The sequence below is a fragment of the Canis aureus genome, chromosome 38 (assembly GCF_053574225.1).
Source record: "Canis aureus isolate CA01 chromosome 38, VMU_Caureus_v.1.0, whole genome shotgun sequence".
Classification (NCBI taxonomy): Eukaryota; Metazoa; Chordata; class Mammalia; order Carnivora; family Canidae; genus Canis; species Canis aureus.
This window is the reverse complement of record NC_135648.1, coordinates 17231812-17250908: the sequence shown is the minus strand read 5'-3', so window position 1 is coordinate 17250908 and position 19097 is coordinate 17231812. Positions and strand designations below refer to the sequence as shown.

Genomic DNA, 19097 nt, shown 5'->3' with positions numbered 1-19097 from the left:
CTAGACCAATAGCCCATACTAATCTTTAGTCAGAAGTTTTCCTTCATTAGCCATACTTATTTGCCTCTTTTCCTTGCTTGGGCATTAATCAAGAGGTGCTTTGCAGAATATCAGGTGGTCTACTTAGAATCAGTAAATGTAGGGACCTTAGAGGATCCGAATTAGAAATCCTGAGCCTTTATGTATATATAAAATGTGTCAGGTAAAGGTGTTTAGAAGTTAAATGAGCTTCTGAGGCTCACATATCTGTTCCGGGAACCCAGACACTGAGGTTCTCAAGTTCTCAGGCTTTCATTACATATGTCTGTAATTCCTTCAGCCAGTGCTCAGTACTGTCTGCACATTTTTACTTGGCTTCTTTCACTTCTCTGTTTGTTTTGTTTCCTGTTTGTGACCACATTGTCCTTCCCATGGATAGAAGTTCCTTGAAGTCAGGCATTAACTTCATCAGAAAGTCCTGGTGTGTTTTTGAAAGGTCTCATTGAATACTTTAAACAAGATATTGGACACATCTGAAAAGTATTACAAATGAGAAAGCAACATAATATGTATTTGTGGTCCTGAATAATGCTGTTAAAATCAGTCCATGATTTTTCTAATGAGATCAGAAAGCTTGTATATCATGTCTTAACTGTGCATGAAGCAATCAGATTCTGAAAAGACACTTCCACAGAAAACTACAAATCAGCCAAAGAAAAATTAAAAATCATCTCTTAGTGGATTTTTGAAATGCATGACACCTTGTCTTCATATTTATAATAGTATAAAGAATTGAATTAGCATTAATATCAGTGAAAAAATAATGAGTACTTTCTATCCCGGTATCATTCTAAAATAAGAAAATATGTCTATGTGTAGTTTGATGACAGAAAGGATAATCAGTCAGGAAGAGCACTTAGTGGTCAAATAAACATTAACTATATGAATGAAGAAATTAAAAATATTTATTACTATAGGTGATTCTCAGTTTTTATATTTTACATTTCAACTAAAACAACATTTGCCAAAGCCAAATGTATGACATCTTTAGATATAGACATTTACATGCAACACACATCTAAAATTAAATATTTCCCTAAAGTAGAGACATATATATAACTTATGAGCATAATCTTATTTGAATAATACAGTATGAAATGATTCAATGAGACTTGGAACAAGAACATGCTCAATGGGGGAACACTTTCTTTATAGGAGACAATGTAGCAGATACATGAGTCTCCAGGGTTTGGACTCCTTGCTTCTTTACCTCCTCTCATTTCTAATTTCTATCCCACTCCTGAAAGTCCAAACATGAAACCTAAATACAGCTGGGATAAATCTTCCCTGGGCCTCATTCAAACCACTGACTGCCCACTACTTTAGTACTTTAGTAGTAATTTCTGTTAGCAGGTTAGATGTTCCTAGCCCCAGTCTGGAGTTAGGTAGAATCTGGTCATGGTTCTGTGACTGTTAGAAATGTGTTCCACAAAAAAAATAAAATAAAAAAAATAAAAATAAAAAAGAGGAAATGTGTTCCACTTACAGTAGCATGTTCATATTTACTTAAAAATGAGCCCAAACATGGATCCTATTATCAGTTTTCGATGTGGATTATGTTTAACTTGGAAATTCTATATAAGTGAATCTGTTCCCCAGGGTTTCTGTTTCTGGCTTATCACTAGAAGTGATACATTGTTTATTCTCAAACCCAGGGTTGTAACCGCAGAACAGATGACTGCCCTCTCCTATTATAAGAACAGGACCACTTCTCTATAACTGAGAAAAAAAGAATCTTCATCATTATGAAAAATGTATTCTGAATATATGGATATCTGAGCATTAATTTGTTTACATCTAGAAAAAAATATCCAAACTAGGTATTTGGTCTAACTATTGGCTTAACTTCTATTCAACTTTACAGTCTTATGAATCATTCTATAAAACATTGTTATTACTCTTTTACTTCCTTTCTATTATGTAATAGGTTTTTCTGATTATGAATGGAATTAAGTCAAATGGAAGGCTTTACAGAATACACTGACAGATATAGTAGGTGTTGTTAAAATGTTAAGTTTTCATTTACACTTTTAAAATCCTTTGACATGATGCATTTTATTTTAAAGATGTACCTATTTGTTAAAAGTAAGCATGTTATATCTTAAAAGCAGACTACAAATTGGCCATCAAAATGAGCAAAATTAATTTTCTTTACAACCAAATGGCAACATCTGACTTTACATCCTGAAACTCAGTACAGGTAAATGAGCGTGATCGTCTTCTAAGATTTGTTGGTCTCTGAGGTCTTCCTTCTATCAAGTCTAAATAGATGTCAGATTTCAGAAAACGTGTGTAACTGTCTTGTTCCATAAGCTGATACACTCTGCTTTGTGCAGCATCAAAACTGTGTAAGGTAGGTTGGGTGATGCTTTTAGTAATGACTTCTTTGGTATGAAAATCAAGGTTAACCTGGAATGATAAGAATAAAAAAGTATGATTATGGTCAATCTACTTAAGTAAACACTTTTGAAAAACAATGCGGGATTGATCCAGTGCTGGAATGGGCATAATGCATCTAGATGCTTGTGTGTTTGTTGTTGTTGTTTTTTGTTTTGTTTTGTTTTTTGGTTATAAATCTTGGGATCCAATGGTTTATTCTGGGCTGGCATTTCATCTAGCTCTTCTCTTTTTATAATCCTGGCCCTTTTTACTCTCTGCTAATTTAGAATAATGAAACATTGTAAATATCATACAGACCTTTAGGTTAAATCATTTTCAAAGTGGAAACTAAAACTTCATAGAAATTAAATTATTTTGAATGAGGGTAAACAGTGAGTTTGGGGCATATTTGGGATTTCAGTGTGGGGCTTTTGTTTTATTTCCATGCTCTTTTCATTTTATTATGATGTTTTCTTACCATCAAGTATGTGCTGAAAATGGATGTCTTTTAAAGATAAAAAATTCTTTAATGCTTTTTATCAAAGCATTACTGCTATATCTGATAGAGGTAAGTTTTCAGTTAGGATTCCTTCTTTTTCCCTCATGAATAACACCATACAACTAGCTGTTTATAAATAAAATCTGTGTATACAAGTGGCCATGGGAAAAACAGAATAATGTATTAAAACACAGAACAGATTGAATCATATTGAAACAAGAAAAAACAGTCATCATTCCATGTGAAATGATATCCACATAGACAATGCTACTTTATGGACAATACTAATTTATAGTGAAACATAAATTTTAATAGTGATAGACTACCAGTTCTACCACTCCAGTGAAGAAACACTATTTATTGAATGCATAATAAAGATACAGAAACTCTATTTAAATTATTTTTGAGGGTAATCAGGTAATATTTGCTAGTTTTATAGTTTTAGTATTTGTATCACAAAGTTATCTCACATTGAGCTTGCAATCAAAAAAAATCACAACTGTTTTTTCACTTGAACCTTGTTAAATTAGATTTCCCTCATCTATCAATTATAAAATTTTCTTTTAGTCTATCAAAGAGAATAATTATTTTGGGGATAATCAAAACTTTGCATAGGTAGATGTGCTCCCACATAATGGTACATTATACAAACTTTTCAATTTGTCTTGCCTTCCTCACATATAGAAATCATTAGTTTTGATGGCACATTGCTTATGCTTAGATGATTAATATGGATAAGTGAATAAATCTAAATGTTGCAAGTAATTGTATTCATTCTTAGTGTAGAATAAAAATAACCCCAAGGAATGACTTCAATTATAATTTTGCTTCCATGGCAAAGCCTTAAATGCATTCTGTTTGTATGTAGGAATTTACATAAATACTCATTTTTGCTTCAATAAAATCTTGACCTTTCTTGTAGAATGTATGAAGATACCAATTTGATAAAGGCAGACTCTCTTAAAATTTTTTCAAGGAATTTTAAATTTTTATAATCATCTTTACCTCTTGTGGAGCATCAGTCTGTATAAATTTTTCATATATTGCTTTTGCTTTAGGGATAATTTGTTGAGGGTCTTTGCTTCTCTTGAATTCTTCACAGGCTATCCAAAATTCAATGTTTTCCTCGCTGAATTCAGTTTTAAGAAATCTGGTAAAGGTCTCCAGTCCATCTACCAAGAAAAGAAATTATATATCTTAACTATACAATATTAATGCTGAGGAATTATACTACTTGATATTTTTTTCCACCAAATATTTATTTAAATTCAAGTTAGTTAACATGCAGTGTAATATTTGTTTCTGGTATAGAATTTAGTGATTCATCACTTAAATACGACAGCCAGTGCTCATCACAACAAGTGCCTTCCTTAATATCCATCACCTATCCATCCCCTCACTCACCTCCTCTTCTGTAAAGTAGTACTTGATATTAAAGTATAACTGCTGATATTAACAGAATAGCTATGTCTTCCCTCTAATGTAGTGAAGTAATACATATCTGCATAATATACATGAGAGATCTCATATAAATTAGCTTTAATCTTCACAATTATGAAAGGTAAGTGTCATTCTTGTTGAAATGAGGCCAGTATCATACGTAGAACTGGGTAAGAGGGACAAATCCCTGCTCAGGACTTTGTTTTGGGTATCTTTCAGGTCCCTCAATGTCTTTCTCAGGGGTGTGGGGGTTATTCTACAGAGCCAGGAAACTATTCCACCTATTATCTACAACTGGATAACACCTGTATCAGTGTAAGTAACCCAGAGAATGATCTGAGGCCTGGCAGAAAAGACTCCACACCTAAATATAGAGAAGAGGCCATGTTGAAAAGGGTAGGAAGGGCAGAGACACAGTTGGGAGCCAAATGGACCCATGAGACTCTCTGCAGGAGGAAGGGATACTGCACGCACACAGAAAGTAGCAAAAACAGACCCCCGTGCCAAGCACCCCAAGCTCAGCCACAACAGTAAAACACATAACACACATAGGAGACACCTGAAATCAGGTTCTGGTGAACAGGGGAGATTTCATTACAAGGCACCATAGGACTTCTTCATAAGGCCACTACTTTCAAGAGCAAATGTAGCTGACTTTTCTAACATAGAAACAGGCACAGAGAGTTAGATAAAATGAAGAGACAGAGGCATATGTCTCCAAAGAACAGGACAAATGAGAAAAATAGGGAACTCAGCAACACTACCAAGTGTAATAACTTTTTCATTATATGAATCCCAGAAGAAAAAGAGAAAGAAAGAGGGGCAGAATATTTATTTGAAGAAATAATAGCTGGGAATTTTCCAAATCTGAGGAAGGAAACAGAAATCCAGATCCAGGAGGCACAGAGAGCCTCCAATAAAATCAACCCAAGGAGGTCCACAGCAAGACACAAAGTCATTAAAATGGCAAAAAGTGGAGATAAAGAGAGAACCTTAAAAGCAGCCAAAGAAAAGAAAACAGTTACAATACAAGGGAAACCCCATTAGTCTATTGGCTGATTTTTCAGCAGAGATTTTACAGACCAGAATAAAGTGGCATGATATCTCAAAGTGCTAAAAGAAAAAACCTGCAACCAAGAATACTCTATACAGCAAGGCTATCATTTTGATTAGAAGGAGCAATAAAGAGATGTTAAGACAAACAAAAGTTAAATGTCTAAGTAAAATAAAATTAAAAAAAAACACTTCTTTATGTTTTTAATGGGTAAATAGTTAAATAAATGGTGGTATATCATTATCTTATTTGTGATATTTTACTAGAGTTGACCCTTGAACAATTCAGATTTGAACTGCACCTGTGAATATGTTACCTTACATGGGAAAAAGAGCTTTGCAGATGTGAGTATGGTTAGGGACCATGAAATGGGGAAAGTATCCTGAATTATCTAGGTGAATAATCTAATCCAGTCTAAGTGTATGACTCCTGAAATGTGGAGGAGTAAGACAGAGGAGTGGTTCGAGAGATACAACGCGAGGACTGTTACTGACTTTGAGGATGGAAGAAGATGGTCATGAGCCAAAAAATGAGGTGGCCTCTAGAAGGTGCAAATGGTCAGGAGTTTAGAGTCAGAGAGACAATGGAAACCTCATTCCAAAACTGCAAAGAACTGAGTTTTACTAAAAATCTGAATGGACAGGGAAGGAATTCTCCCCTAGACCCTTCAGAAGGGACAATAACCTTGATTTTTTTCCCCCAATAGGACCTATACTGTACTTCTGACCTACAGAACTGTAAGGTTGTAGATTTGTGTTAAGTCACTAAAGTTATGGTAATTTGTTATAGCAGCAATGAGAAACTAATACAAATCCTCAAAGTATGCTTTACATTTCACCATTTATTTCTCCTAATATATACAATTTGTCCTCTTTGCCATGAAGCACCATTTTTAATGTTGTAAACAATTTTTAAAAATATATTAGAGATACAGGAACAGAAAATGACATGACAACCTATAGACATTTCCAAAGTATTGCATATGTGATGACTTCCACTACCATGACAAAAGAATCATGCAGCTCTATTCAACTGCTTCTTCCATTAGCATTTTCTTTTTTTTTTTCCATTAGCATTTTCACTAGAATAAGGGGGGATTTTTTTTCCTCATAAATTAACCCTGAGTACCAGGTGTTAATGGTTAAACGTTTATGAAGAAACTAGGAAGACAGACAAAGGTCAAGCTTACAAAAATTTGAGAAGCTCTATTTAAAACTGACAAACAAGCCAGAACTTGTCTGCAGTCATTAGATGCTAATAAGATAATTCCTGATTAAACACAACTTTTTTTTTTTTAAGATTTTATTTATTTATTCATCAGAGACACACAGAGAGAGAGGCAGAGAGAGAAGCAGGCTCCATGCAGGGAGCCTGACATGGGACTGGATCCTGAGTCTCCAGGATCGTGCCCTGGGCTGAAGGCAGCGCTAAACTGCTGAGCCAGCCCAGCTTCCCCAGAAGGGAAATTTAAATGGGAAATGATTCTTTGAAGCATTTTGATACACAGAAGATTTTCCCCAAATATCTGAAAAATGTATATATTTCAAAGTCAAAATAAAATGCCTGCAATCTTGCAATGAGATAATAGTCTGTTCTAGGTTAAACCTAGTTTGGAAAGAGGAAATTAAGTATAAGTATTATGGAGTCTGTGAATAAAGTTACATTGACCAGAGAGAAGGAAAAAACTTTTCTGATTTCAACTTATTCTATCCATATGTCATGTATAAGTATGATCGATCAGTTTTTAAATGCCAAATTATTCTTAAATTGAATTAATAAATTTCATAATTTGGGGAGAATATGATCATTATTTTTCCTATTAATAGATCTCAATTATAATAAAGTGTTTTTGCACTAAGCATCTAAAAGAAATCACCCATATGCCAGGCAACTGAAATTGTTACATATTAAAAATAACTTTCTTCACCTATCTTTTGTTTATGAAACACCTAGTATGAATATGAGGATTGTATTATACTGAAAATGCAATAGTATTCATTGTAATAGAAGTTTTGAGTGTTTGCTAAGGTCTTGGCACATTGCCTTATATAGGCACAGTTCCATTTAATTTTCATGTCAACCCTATTGAGTAACCCATTTTTACAGATGAAGAAGTTGAGGTTCCAAGAGTGAAGCTGCCCTAAATTTATAGCTGGTAAAATACAATGCATAATGTTGAACCCAGATATATTTTGTTCAAAGTTATAAACTGCCATCAAAGAGCAAAGTCTTTACTTCTGAGGAATATGAAGGTTAATGGATGGGCAAGAGAGGCATTTATATACTAAAAGCTAAGTAAGGACATTTTGGTGGTTATTTCTTTTGTTTGGAGGAGCAGAGGAAAATCAACTTGCATGGAATTCAAATAGAAGTCTCTCAAAAAAAAATAACATAAATGTTTTTTAATATATAGCCCTTTATTAGTTCACAAAACATGACTGTAAACTATGTCCCAGCCATTGTGCTCTGGAATATCATGCAAAAGGCCTTTTTTACCATAATTAGTCTTGAGTTTGATACAAACCTTCGGAATGAAACCATAGCACCAATATTTGGGAGAGTACTATGTGCTGAAAGTGCTTATAATGGGTTAATCAAAGAAAATGGATCTTGTTTGCATAATATGAATATAATAAAGAAGACTAAATACTGATTCAAGAAATGAATTAATGGGGATCCTTGGGTGGCTCAGTGGTTTAGTGCCTGTCTTTGGCCCAGGGTGTGATCCTGGAATCCCGGGATCAAGTCCTGAGTTGGGCTCCCTGCATGGAGCCTGCCTCTCCCTTTGCCTGTGTCTTTGACTCTCTCTCTCTCTCTCTCTGTTTCTCATGGATAAATAAATAAAATCTTTTTTTTTAAAGAAATGAATTAATAATAAATGAGAATAGTTCATTTATTTAAAAGTTTAAGTAAATTACTTTTTAAAAAGTAATATGCAATGTTGTGCAAGATTATCACAGCACATTAGTTACTTCCTGTTTCTTTTACCCACTTTGGGCGGCTATATTAAGTCAGGTCACAATGGAACCATTTCGTACACAGAAGGAGTCACTTACCAGACAGTTCTTTAGAAGGCAGCAGTGGTGATTGCAGCTGCCAAAAGTGCTTGATGGAACCTGGGTTTAGAATTCACACTGGAAGAAGCTGGCTCAATGTGTCATACAAATATGAAACGCTTGTGATTGCATGTTTCTAAATTGAAACTCTGGCATCTGTTGGAAAATTTTTCTGATGCCAAGAAACCAAATGAAACAAAAAGTCAAGAAACTCTCAAGTTGGAAACCCAAGTACAGTATTACTAGGTTGCATGTTTTCCCTTTAATGTTTAGCTTCATAGTTCTTGACCTGACACAGAATGTTGTAGTTACTTTTGTAATAATGATTTATTTATGTGATCCATTTAAAATTTAGACTGGATTTTACTTACTTTTATTCTGAGACAGATTAAGAAACTATTTGTTATGGGTTAGCTCAATTCAGAAATTTAACTTGTAGAACACTGGAATCCCTTATTTTGCAGAAAATCAGTAACTGAAAATTGGGAAGGGCAAGTTGAAAAGCCACAAGGTAAAAAGTGTAAGGAGAAGTACTCATTTCCTTCCCCAAAAGTTAAGTGCTCATTTCCTTGCAGCCTTTACTCAAAGGCACTAGTATTTTCCACAGTATAATCAGTTTATATTTTTAAAGCAAGCGGGTGCAATGACTTACATATTCTACTTCTCTCAACTATTATGAATTATTCTCAGGATTAAGTTTAGTAGAACCACAATACAGGTTACAAAAAAGTCCAGGTAAATATTCATTAATGAAAATGTCAAAAATATTGGAATTATTTGCAATGACTGGAAAAAAAGGATACACAGGAAAATACACAGTTATGTAGTAGTTGGAAGATTTTCTTATCGATAGAGACTCTGCAGGAAATAACAGCCCCTTTCACATCACATCAATTATTAATTGAAGATGCGATGGTTAGAAAATCTTTATTCATAATCAATTACTCTTCCATATTCTAGGTGTGTGCCTAAAATCCCTGCAAAACTTCTGATAAAGTTTACAAGCAACTAAATAAGTTCAAAGTCTGACCTGTTATTTCTCACAAATCTTGTTTCTCTCAACTATAAAAGGCTGTCATCCCCCTGCTAATATGGAATAAAATCTAGAGATCTGTGGCTCATTCTTTTCCTTCATCTCTTATCTCTTCATCATCTCACTTTATAATACATGCACAGTCAGTCACCAAGGTCATTTGTTTTCTTTCCAAAATAGCCCTTACCTTGAGGTTAGCTTTTATATTTGTGACAATCTTGCAGGGAGTCGACATTGCATGTATAGAATTCTATTTTTCTGTCCATCAGAGTTTTCTAACAATCTCTTTCAAAATTTGTCCGTAACTTGATTTCCCAATGTGTTCATTCCCTACTCCACCCTAGTGAAAGTGAACTGCTTGCTTTTCCAAGTTACACCAAAATCTCTTATTTCCCTTGTCATTCTCCTGCCTTTTTATTGGCTCAGGAATATTTTTCCTTCCGCCTGTTGAAATCTTGCACTCATCTATTTAATCTCTTTTAATAATTTCTAAAAGGCTACACAATACATTGCAAGTTATATAGCATTTTTATAACTAGCTAATTATTTTCAAACATATATTGTTCAGCAACATTATCATGCATGTATACAAAAACACATATATGCTTAAGTGTAATATGCATATAAATATAATTTTATTGGAATTGACTAATTTTATATTGATAAAGTCAATCAATAAGACTAATAACTAAAATTAGTTGAAATTGATGATTATGAAACACAGATATAATCTGATATTGATTTTTTATTTATTCATAATTTTTGTTTCTATTAAATATAGCATTAGAAATTATTGATTTCTATATATGTGGTTAAATTATAGATATTTATGGTTCATTTACAATTTCAGACAAATTTGTCAAATGGTGATGATGAAAAAAATGTATCCTAATATCTGTAAAGAAACAAATGAGGAACATTTTATTTCTGAGTAGGTCTAGATTTATTGAAAAGTTATGAAGATAGTGCAGTTTTCTTACATCCTACAACCAGTTTCCTCCTATTATTAACATCTTACATTGGTAAGGTACATATGTTATACTTGATAAACAAATATTTATACACTGTATTAACTAAAGCCCATACTTTGGTTAGATTTTCTTCGATTTTATCTTCTGTTCTTTTTAATTTTTAAAAGAGTTAAAACTATGTTTGAATATTGAGATTTGGATAAAATAGTAGGATTATCAAAACACTCCATGGATTCTGTTGGTTCTGTGAAATATAACAAACCCATGCTCTTTCCGTTTTATCTCATCTATTGTCTGTCATCCCAAGACACTCTTCCTTTTTCAAATTGTTTCTCAACAAAGAATTACTTTCTTTTTAACTCCCTAAATAAGTTGCACTGATTACTGCCCCATGCCTATGTTGGCTCTTCACTTGGATGGTCTCTCTTCTTGTCCAGCTAGTGAATTTTGTTTAATCCCCTAATATCTAGAGTAAGAACCATCTATTCTGTGGCTCTATTTCTAAAGATGCTAATAATCAGCATACACTGCTTTTAATATCAGCCATTTTTGTCAAACTACTCAAATTTCTATTTTATTTTGATTTTATATTTTGTTTGATTTCTCATTGCACTTCCCATCTGAATAATTTAATACAATCTCTATCTCCTTTATATAGACATGACATACAGAATTTGAGAAACTTACTCATTTAACCAAAGGGGAATTCTGTAAAATTTGATAGAATAAGGTCTTTCTTGGGGTGTGTGTGTGTGTGTGTGTGTGTGTGTATACTAATGAGTATAAGATCTTTCCTTCTTCTTCTTTTTTTTTTTTTTGTTTGCCTGGAGTCAAGACAGTGGAAATGAGCTGAATTCAACCACTGCAAACAAAAGACTTTTTTAGCTGATTATTTTAAGCTTTATAATTTAATATTATAATAAGCTTTGCAATTAAAAATAATTGGATTTTGAGGGGGATTGATTAAAAGAATACTGGTAACAATTTTTTGTGAATTCGATATAATTTAATTAGCACTTTGATCAAGAGCAATGATAATAATGTCCAAGTGGGTCAGTGCTGACTTTTGTTATCATGTTGAACCCTCTTGATTCAAACTGCTGCTATTTTATAGCTCTTTAATATTTCCACCAGCAGAGAAAAAAGAGAGAGCAGCAGATTTAATTTTTTCCACCCAGTTTTGACTACTTGTAAAACGGAATGATTACAGAATGCCAAGGGAAAATTTTCTGTAGGTCTAATTATCCTCACTGAATATTTCTTCTCTCTGTATGGGTCATGAGAGTATGATGAATAGATTAGGTACCAATTTACTAAGTTCAACAAATAAGTACAACTTATATGTTTCTTTAAATTGAAATTTCATCTTTTAAGTAATTTTACCCAGTTGGGAATAAACTGAAAAATAGAAAAAGATTCTTAAATTTATTGTTGATAATTATTATTTTTCTTAATAGAAGTACTAATTTACATTTGTGTAGTGTTAGTTATTGGTTTCTTATTCATCTCATTTAATCCTGAGAGAAATCCATTCCTATTGGAGCTAAAGACATTGTTATCTCCATTTACAGTTGAAGAAGCTAAAAGTCAGAGGTATTAGGAAGCTTAGCTAAGATTATGTAGCAGAGGAAAACCAGAATTCAGCCCTCAAAGGAACCTGGGCTACCTTTTTCCTAGCAACAAATTTGGTTATATTATTTGAGCAGTTAATATTTATCAGGTGATGTGCTGGGTTTGAGCATCCACATATGAAAAGATATCTGTTTCCTTACAATAAACTGTCAAATTAAAAAAAATAATAAAAAGAGTAATAATCTAGACAACCTGTCCTCTGACTCATGCTTTATCATAGTTTGAACAAACAAGAAGTCAATATTTGTCCTCATGTTCTACTTCATCTACAGAGCTTCATCTTAAATACCCATCTGATTCTCAACTCTTCAATGAAATTCTGCTTTAAAAATAGATAATTGATATGAAGGGTGAAATATTTACAAAATTTGAGAAAAAGTATTTTCAAGAGGGTTTCCTGAATTTCGAATAAAAGAACTACTTTAGGGCAGTTCCTGTGGCTCAGCGGTTTAGCGCCGCCTTCCAACCGGGGTGTGACCCTGGAGTCCCCAGATGGATTCCCACATCGGGCTCCCTGCATGGAGCCTGCTTCTCCCTCTGCCTGTGTCTATGCCTCTCTCTCTCTCTCTCTCATGAATAAATAAATAACTTAAAAAAGTACTACTTTAGATTTTAGATCACTTAACAATAAAAATAACACGGATAATCGGGTACTTAAAAACCAAGGATTTCATTCAAAAATCAATAAATTAAAACATTTGAAACTATTAATCACAGCACAAAGAGATAATATTATTTCAACCACAATTATTATTTTTTAGTAAAATCAAAATATTTAAAAAATATTTGCCATTTGTTGACTATTCTATAATTTAGTTATTTCTTTTGATCAGAAACTTGGATTGCTGTAAATTACTAATCAGACTACATTTTTATGACAGCCTGCTTTGTAGAGTTACATGCATACTTTGCATAATTTTCTATTAAGACACAAAGCATTTGGGAAAAAGACCACTAACCTTTATGAGAAAGCAGTTTATCAAATGATTCACCCCATATCACTGCTTCTTCAGGGGAGACTCTGTTCAAGAAACAAAATGTTTATAAAGGAGTATGCAGAAATTCTGTTTATGGATCTGCTCGAATGAACATATGCTGTAACACTGCTCTTCTCAGCCATAGGGTTTTTTTTTATTATTATTATGTAATGAAAGTTGTATTTATATTGAAAACTTCAAAAATATTGGTCAACATTTTTATTGATTTTTTCCTCTCAAACAATATGTTAAAATAACATTAAGTATTTTCTCATGAGTGTATGAATTACTTTATTTGAAACTAATCATATGGGGACACCTGGGTAGCTCAGTGGTTGAGCATCTGCCTTTGGCTCAGATCATGATCCCAGGTCCTGGTATTGAGTCCTGCATCAGATCCCAGCAGGGAGCCTGCTTCTCCCTCTGCCTGTGTCTCTGCCTTTTTCCTGTGTCTCTTGTGAATAAATAAGTAATATCTTAAAAAAAGAAAATTAATCATGTGTTATGTTAAGAACAAAGAAAAAGAAATCAATTATCTTTTTTTTTCTTGAGAAAACTATTTATCTCTGCATATCCAGTTTATTTCAGCAAATAGAAGAACCTAACTGATAATATCTTGTAGTCAAATATTTTAAACTGCAATTTCCTTTAAGCTCTCACCACGTAATGCAGCAATTTTTTTTAAACAGATACAGGAAGTTTGGCTAATGAAGCTCTAAAGGGATAAAATATATATTTAAAAAGTTGTAATACAACAAATATTTTATAGTTATAATTTACAAAGTTGTTTATATTTGTCTTTGATCTTTTATTGGTCATTTTTCATTTAGAAGAATTTTTATTATCCTAGTATATAAGGCCACTTAATTTTCTGTTTGAATTAAAGAAATGGCTAAAAATGACAAAACATTCCTTCTCATGCTTTTTTGCCTTTATTCCTAAAGGCACTTTTTCCAAACCACTAAGGAAAGAGATGACTAGGTCTCCTCTATGACAATATTACACAGTGAAAACTCTTAATTTAATGAGTATTTCATCAGTTTATAAGAAGTAAAATATATCATTTAAAATTGGCAGGTATATAATTTTAAAAGAGCATCTTTAAATTTTTATAAGGTTATTTAATTCAAGCTATTAAAGTGGTTTAATTTTATGGAATATTCTTACTTTTTTGAAATGAGATCTCTAACCTTCCTTATATTACTGTATAATTTCCAATAAAATGGAAATCCCTAATTTCCTCTTTCTTAAACCTTTAATGATAGAATCAGCAAAAATCTTCCTTCAAATAATTAAAAGTTATTCACCTTGTTTCTCTGGCCAAGTGCCCAGATCTACTGAAGTGGGTTTCTTCATGAAACTCAGGTTTCTGCACGAGAAGACTTAGCCTATTTCTTTTTTCCTTAGCTCTGTAACAAAAAAGGCATTAGCTTCAGGACAAGTTGGATGACAATTAAAATCTTTCCTTCTGACTGTCAAACAAATTTGGGATTGGTAATTACCTGAACATCCCTTCTCACCCACCATCTACTTCCCACACACACTCAATGACTCAATGGTTTTCCTGGTGAATTTTATTCAGTCTGTGGAAGAATTAGGATAGCATATGGAAATATATTTTGTTTTTTCCCTCAGTGATTGTAAAGTATTTGAGATTATATTTCAATTAAGATTGTCACTAGTTCTTCTCTGTGTTAAAATTATTGTACTTTTTTCTAAAATAAAAGCACTTTAGATTTAACAGGTGTTTACTCCTAATTAAGAGACTTTTTTTTCCCCAGTCGTAACAGTATATTCAGTATATTTTCAATCAGATATTTTAAAAACAAGTGCTAATAAATATTCAACATCAATCATGTTTTTAAAAGTATAAAGCTGATCATGATTTTACCTGATTTTGGCTTCTTTGCTTGTTTCTTCTTTTCCTGAACCATGTATTAACTTGAAAAAAGTTTTTTCTTTTGATTCACACATATTTAATTGAGAAAAGAAAACCAATGATGTTTCCATCTTCTCTAAAATGAAGAGATGTCTAATTTATTACATCCTTCACCTGTCAATACTATTTCATAATTATTCATGGTACAATAAGTTATAACTCTGTTAGCAGTGCCTAAAAGAAAAACAAATAGAACCAAGAGCTGTGTTTCTGTCTCCACAAAAAAGTAGAACTGAGGAACTGAAGTACAATTTGGTCCTGAGTTGTTTAGGGAAATGATACTACAAATTTGCAAAATGACTGTTGGTCTCTAAGATAAAGACTAGTATTACCACAGTGCAACTTCTCTTTCTAGTTTGTGCAACCAGAATGGTGCTTTAATAGACCCAAATGACACTGTCATTTCCCACAGGAACTTTTTAAAAAGTTTTTAAATATGTATTGTGTATAGTAAAATATGTTGTGGTGAAGTACCACATTGAACATTAGGAGATAATTTTCCTTGTTCTTAACTTTTTATTTTTTTATTTTTATTTTTTTAAGATTTTTATTTATTTATTCATGAGTCACACCGAGAGAAAGGCAGAGACACAGGCAGAGAGAGGAGAAGCAGGCTCCATGCAGGGAGCCCGATGTGGGACTCAATCCCGGGTCTCCAGGATCACACCCTGGGCCAAAGGCTCAACCACTGAGCCACCCAGGCGTCCCTGTTCTTAATTTTTTTTAATTTATTTTAATGACAATGAATTAAGTAAATTACATTTAATTGACATACTGCTATATAATGTAAATTACATTTGCTTAACATCTTGTATCAAAATAAGAATATAGATCACGGGGTTTTATATTTGAAAGAGACTATAGAAAGCATTTCATTCAATAATTTTTAGACACAGGTTCATGGAATGATTTTAGATATTTAGGAAATTTCTATCAGTCCATGGTGAAAATGGGGAAAAAGACAATATATAAATTAAACAAAAAGATTTATTTATTTGAGAGTGAGAGAGAGAGCATGCCAGCAGGGAGAGGGGCAAACAGAGATGGAGAGAGAAAATCTTCAGACTCCCCGCTCAGTGCAGACCTATCATGGAGCTCAATCCCAGGACCCTGAGATCATGACCTGAGACAAAATCAAGAGTCAGATACCCAACCAACTGAGCTACCCATGTTCCCTGTAAATTTTTTTCTTAAACTCTATGTATGTTAATATGAAGGAATTCCTTATTTTGAATTTGACTTTCTCTTTTTTAATTGTTAAAATGTTGTTTTTGATGAAAGATATTAACTAGAGACGGCAGTTTGTATGTTTATTTTATGTCCTTATTAAAAATGAAATGGCAACTTGAAGTTGGTCAGCCTCCACTTCTTTTACTGTTTCATGACAACCAAATATGTAAGAAATACTGATACAGTCCATAACTCACATTTTGTAGAAAAGGAAACTAAGAATGATAGATACTAAGTGATTTATTCTTGCCAAGTCTCAGAAGTCAGTGGAAGAGAAGATCTGGAATTATTAGAGGCTTTGAAAACCAGGAGCATGTGATTTAATCTTTTGAAGAGCTTTTGATCTCCAGGACTGACTAGTTTAATTCCTCTAAAATTTTAGATATTAAAAAACAAGTTAACAAATGTAAAAGAGACCTGTTTTATTTTTAGTCTGTTCAAGTTATTAATTTCAAGAAAATAGTTGTCAGGGCTACCGCCTAGGAGCTCAAAACATTTGCAGAACTGAAATTAAAGAATATTTAGTGTGTATTTATACACACTCCCTCCTGATTCTATAGCTTTTACTTTGAACTTATTTTTAAATTCACCTTGGATGAAGATTGACTGTAAAAAGACTATATCTGAAGTACCATATCCAGAGGAGAGACAGAAACTTACTGATGCTTTTCATAAGATTGGTTGAAATTGTGGACAAGATGTGCTACCAGCAAGCTGATAGAACTATGGTGAGAGAAACTGTGAAAATATAGACAAAAAATATGGAAACTGCATTAAAGGCCTGTATAAAGGCATGAAAACGAATTAGAAGATATGTGGATTTATTCTTTGTGTATGCCAACAGGAGAGGAAGAAAAAAGGCGGCTGCAGCAGGGTGACCAGCTAATAATCACTCTTGGGCACAATTTTTTCTTAAATATGTATTTTAAGTGGGAACAAATTGTCTTTCATATCTACCTATATTTTATCATTTCCAGTTCTCTTCATTTCCAGTTCTTTTCATGTCTTGTGCAAAAGTGCACAAGTCCATCTGGTACATTGTCCTTTAGTCTGACAACCTTCAACATTTTCTGTAGTGAAGGTCTGCTGAAAATAAATTTGCTCAGCTCTTGCTATCCTGAAAATCTCTCTCTTTCTCCTCTCTCTCTCTCTCTTTTTTTTTTGCTTTTAAGTTAGAAGGATATTTTCACAGGATAGAATTTTAGGTTGACAGTTGCTTTTTTTTTTAGCATATTTTTAAGATATTGCATTGTTGTCTTCTGGCCTCCATTATTCTTGTTAAGTCACTGACAGTTTGTTTAATAGTCTTACATTCGAATATAAGAGTGTGACTGCTTTTCAGATTTCTCCTTTATCTCTGATTTTTAAAGATTTGGTTAAGATAGAAGAGGTGTCCGTTCTACTTGGGATTTGTTGAACTTTCTGGATTTGTGGGTTTATAGTTTTTGCCAAAGTTGGAAACTTCTGGTGTTAGCTCTCCATTTTTTTTTGCCATTTCTCTCATTCTCAGAGACTCAAATTACAGATATATTTGACCCCTTGATGCAACGCCACGAATCACTTGGGAAATATTCAAATTTTTGCCTCTTTTCTCTTTGATTCTCAGACATTTTTCATTGCTATACCTTCACAGGAATATTCACTTTTTATTATTTCTTTTTTTATTTTTTGCCACAGTGCCTAATTTGTTGTTAAGCTTATCCAGTAATGTTTTTATTTCAGTTCTAGAGATTTTATTTTTTAATAATTTGATTATCTTCATTATGTTTTTTATGTATTATTCTTGAAGATGTTGAGAAAAACTATATTGAAGTTCTGAAAATTTCATCTCCGTGATCTGGGTCTTCTTTCATATTGATTTTCTTCTTCATGATGGCACATTTCCCCAATCCATCAGATGTCTAATAATTATTTATTGGATGCTGAACAGTTGAATTTTATGATGTTAAGTATCAGGATTTTGTTAGTCTTCATTTAATGATGATGCAGTTGACATTGCCCAGAAGTTATTTATCAGTTTTGTCTTTAAAGACTTTTATTTAAACTTTGATATGGTAGACATAGATTAGCCTTAATTACTAAAGTATGATGACTTCTAAATTTATTAATTCCCAGGGTGTTCATTAAAACTTTCCTATTTTGGATATTAAGAAATTGAATGTCCCTCAGCCCTGTGTGAGCTCTGAAAATTATTAACTTATATCTTATGATAAGTATTCTTTGCCAGTACTCATGGAGTTTTATCCTGCATGTGAGCTGCTTGGTATTAAGCCAGACTCAAAGGTAACCTTGCACAAAGTTCTTGAACTCTTTCTAATACTTTGTCTTGCGAATTTCAGTTCTCTTGCTGTCTCTATTTCCGTGACTTAAAATAGTATTTTTTTTCTCTATTTAAAGAATATCCCTGTAAACTTATCAGTCTGTAAATAAAACTGATACTTCTTCCCTGTGCTAAAGCCTTTTAAGACAGTGGTTGAAGTTGCATGGCTCACTTTATCTGCCTGGTGGCTCAGTTGGCTAAGTGACTCTTGGTTTTGGCTCAGGTCATGATCTCAGGGTTGTGAGACTGAGCTCCCTATCCTTTGGCTCCATGCTGAGCAGGGAGTGTGCTTCAGAGTCTCTCCTCTGCCCCTCCCCCAACTTGAACTATCTCTCTCTCTCCCTCTCTCTCTCTCTCAAATAAATAAATCTTTTAAAAATAATACTAATAAATAAAATGAGGCTGGGTTTCATACTTATCTTTTGTGAACTTACACAATTTATACTACTATGCTGCTAATTCTCCTTATTATACATTCTTATGGAATTTGAACTTGATACATTTCTGTTGTTTATTTTCTGTTGACAC

General features: G+C 33.0%; 1 protein-coding gene across 1 annotated transcript; it reads right to left on the bottom strand.

Annotated features, from left to right (window-relative positions):
• Positions 1-926: 926 nt before the first annotated feature.
• On the bottom strand, positions 927-15365 carry RGS18 (regulator of G protein signaling 18). Its single transcript, XM_077887298.1, has 5 exons — positions 14972-15365; positions 14388-14489; positions 13063-13124; positions 3923-4089; positions 927-2448 (listed from the first exon to the last, which is right to left on the bottom strand). Exons 1-5 carry the CDS (start codon positions 15088-15090, stop codon positions 2191-2193), a joined length of 708 nt encoding a protein of 235 aa, XP_077743424.1. The 5' UTR covers positions 15091-15365; the 3' UTR covers positions 927-2190.
• Positions 15366-19097: the final 3732 nt, after the last annotated feature.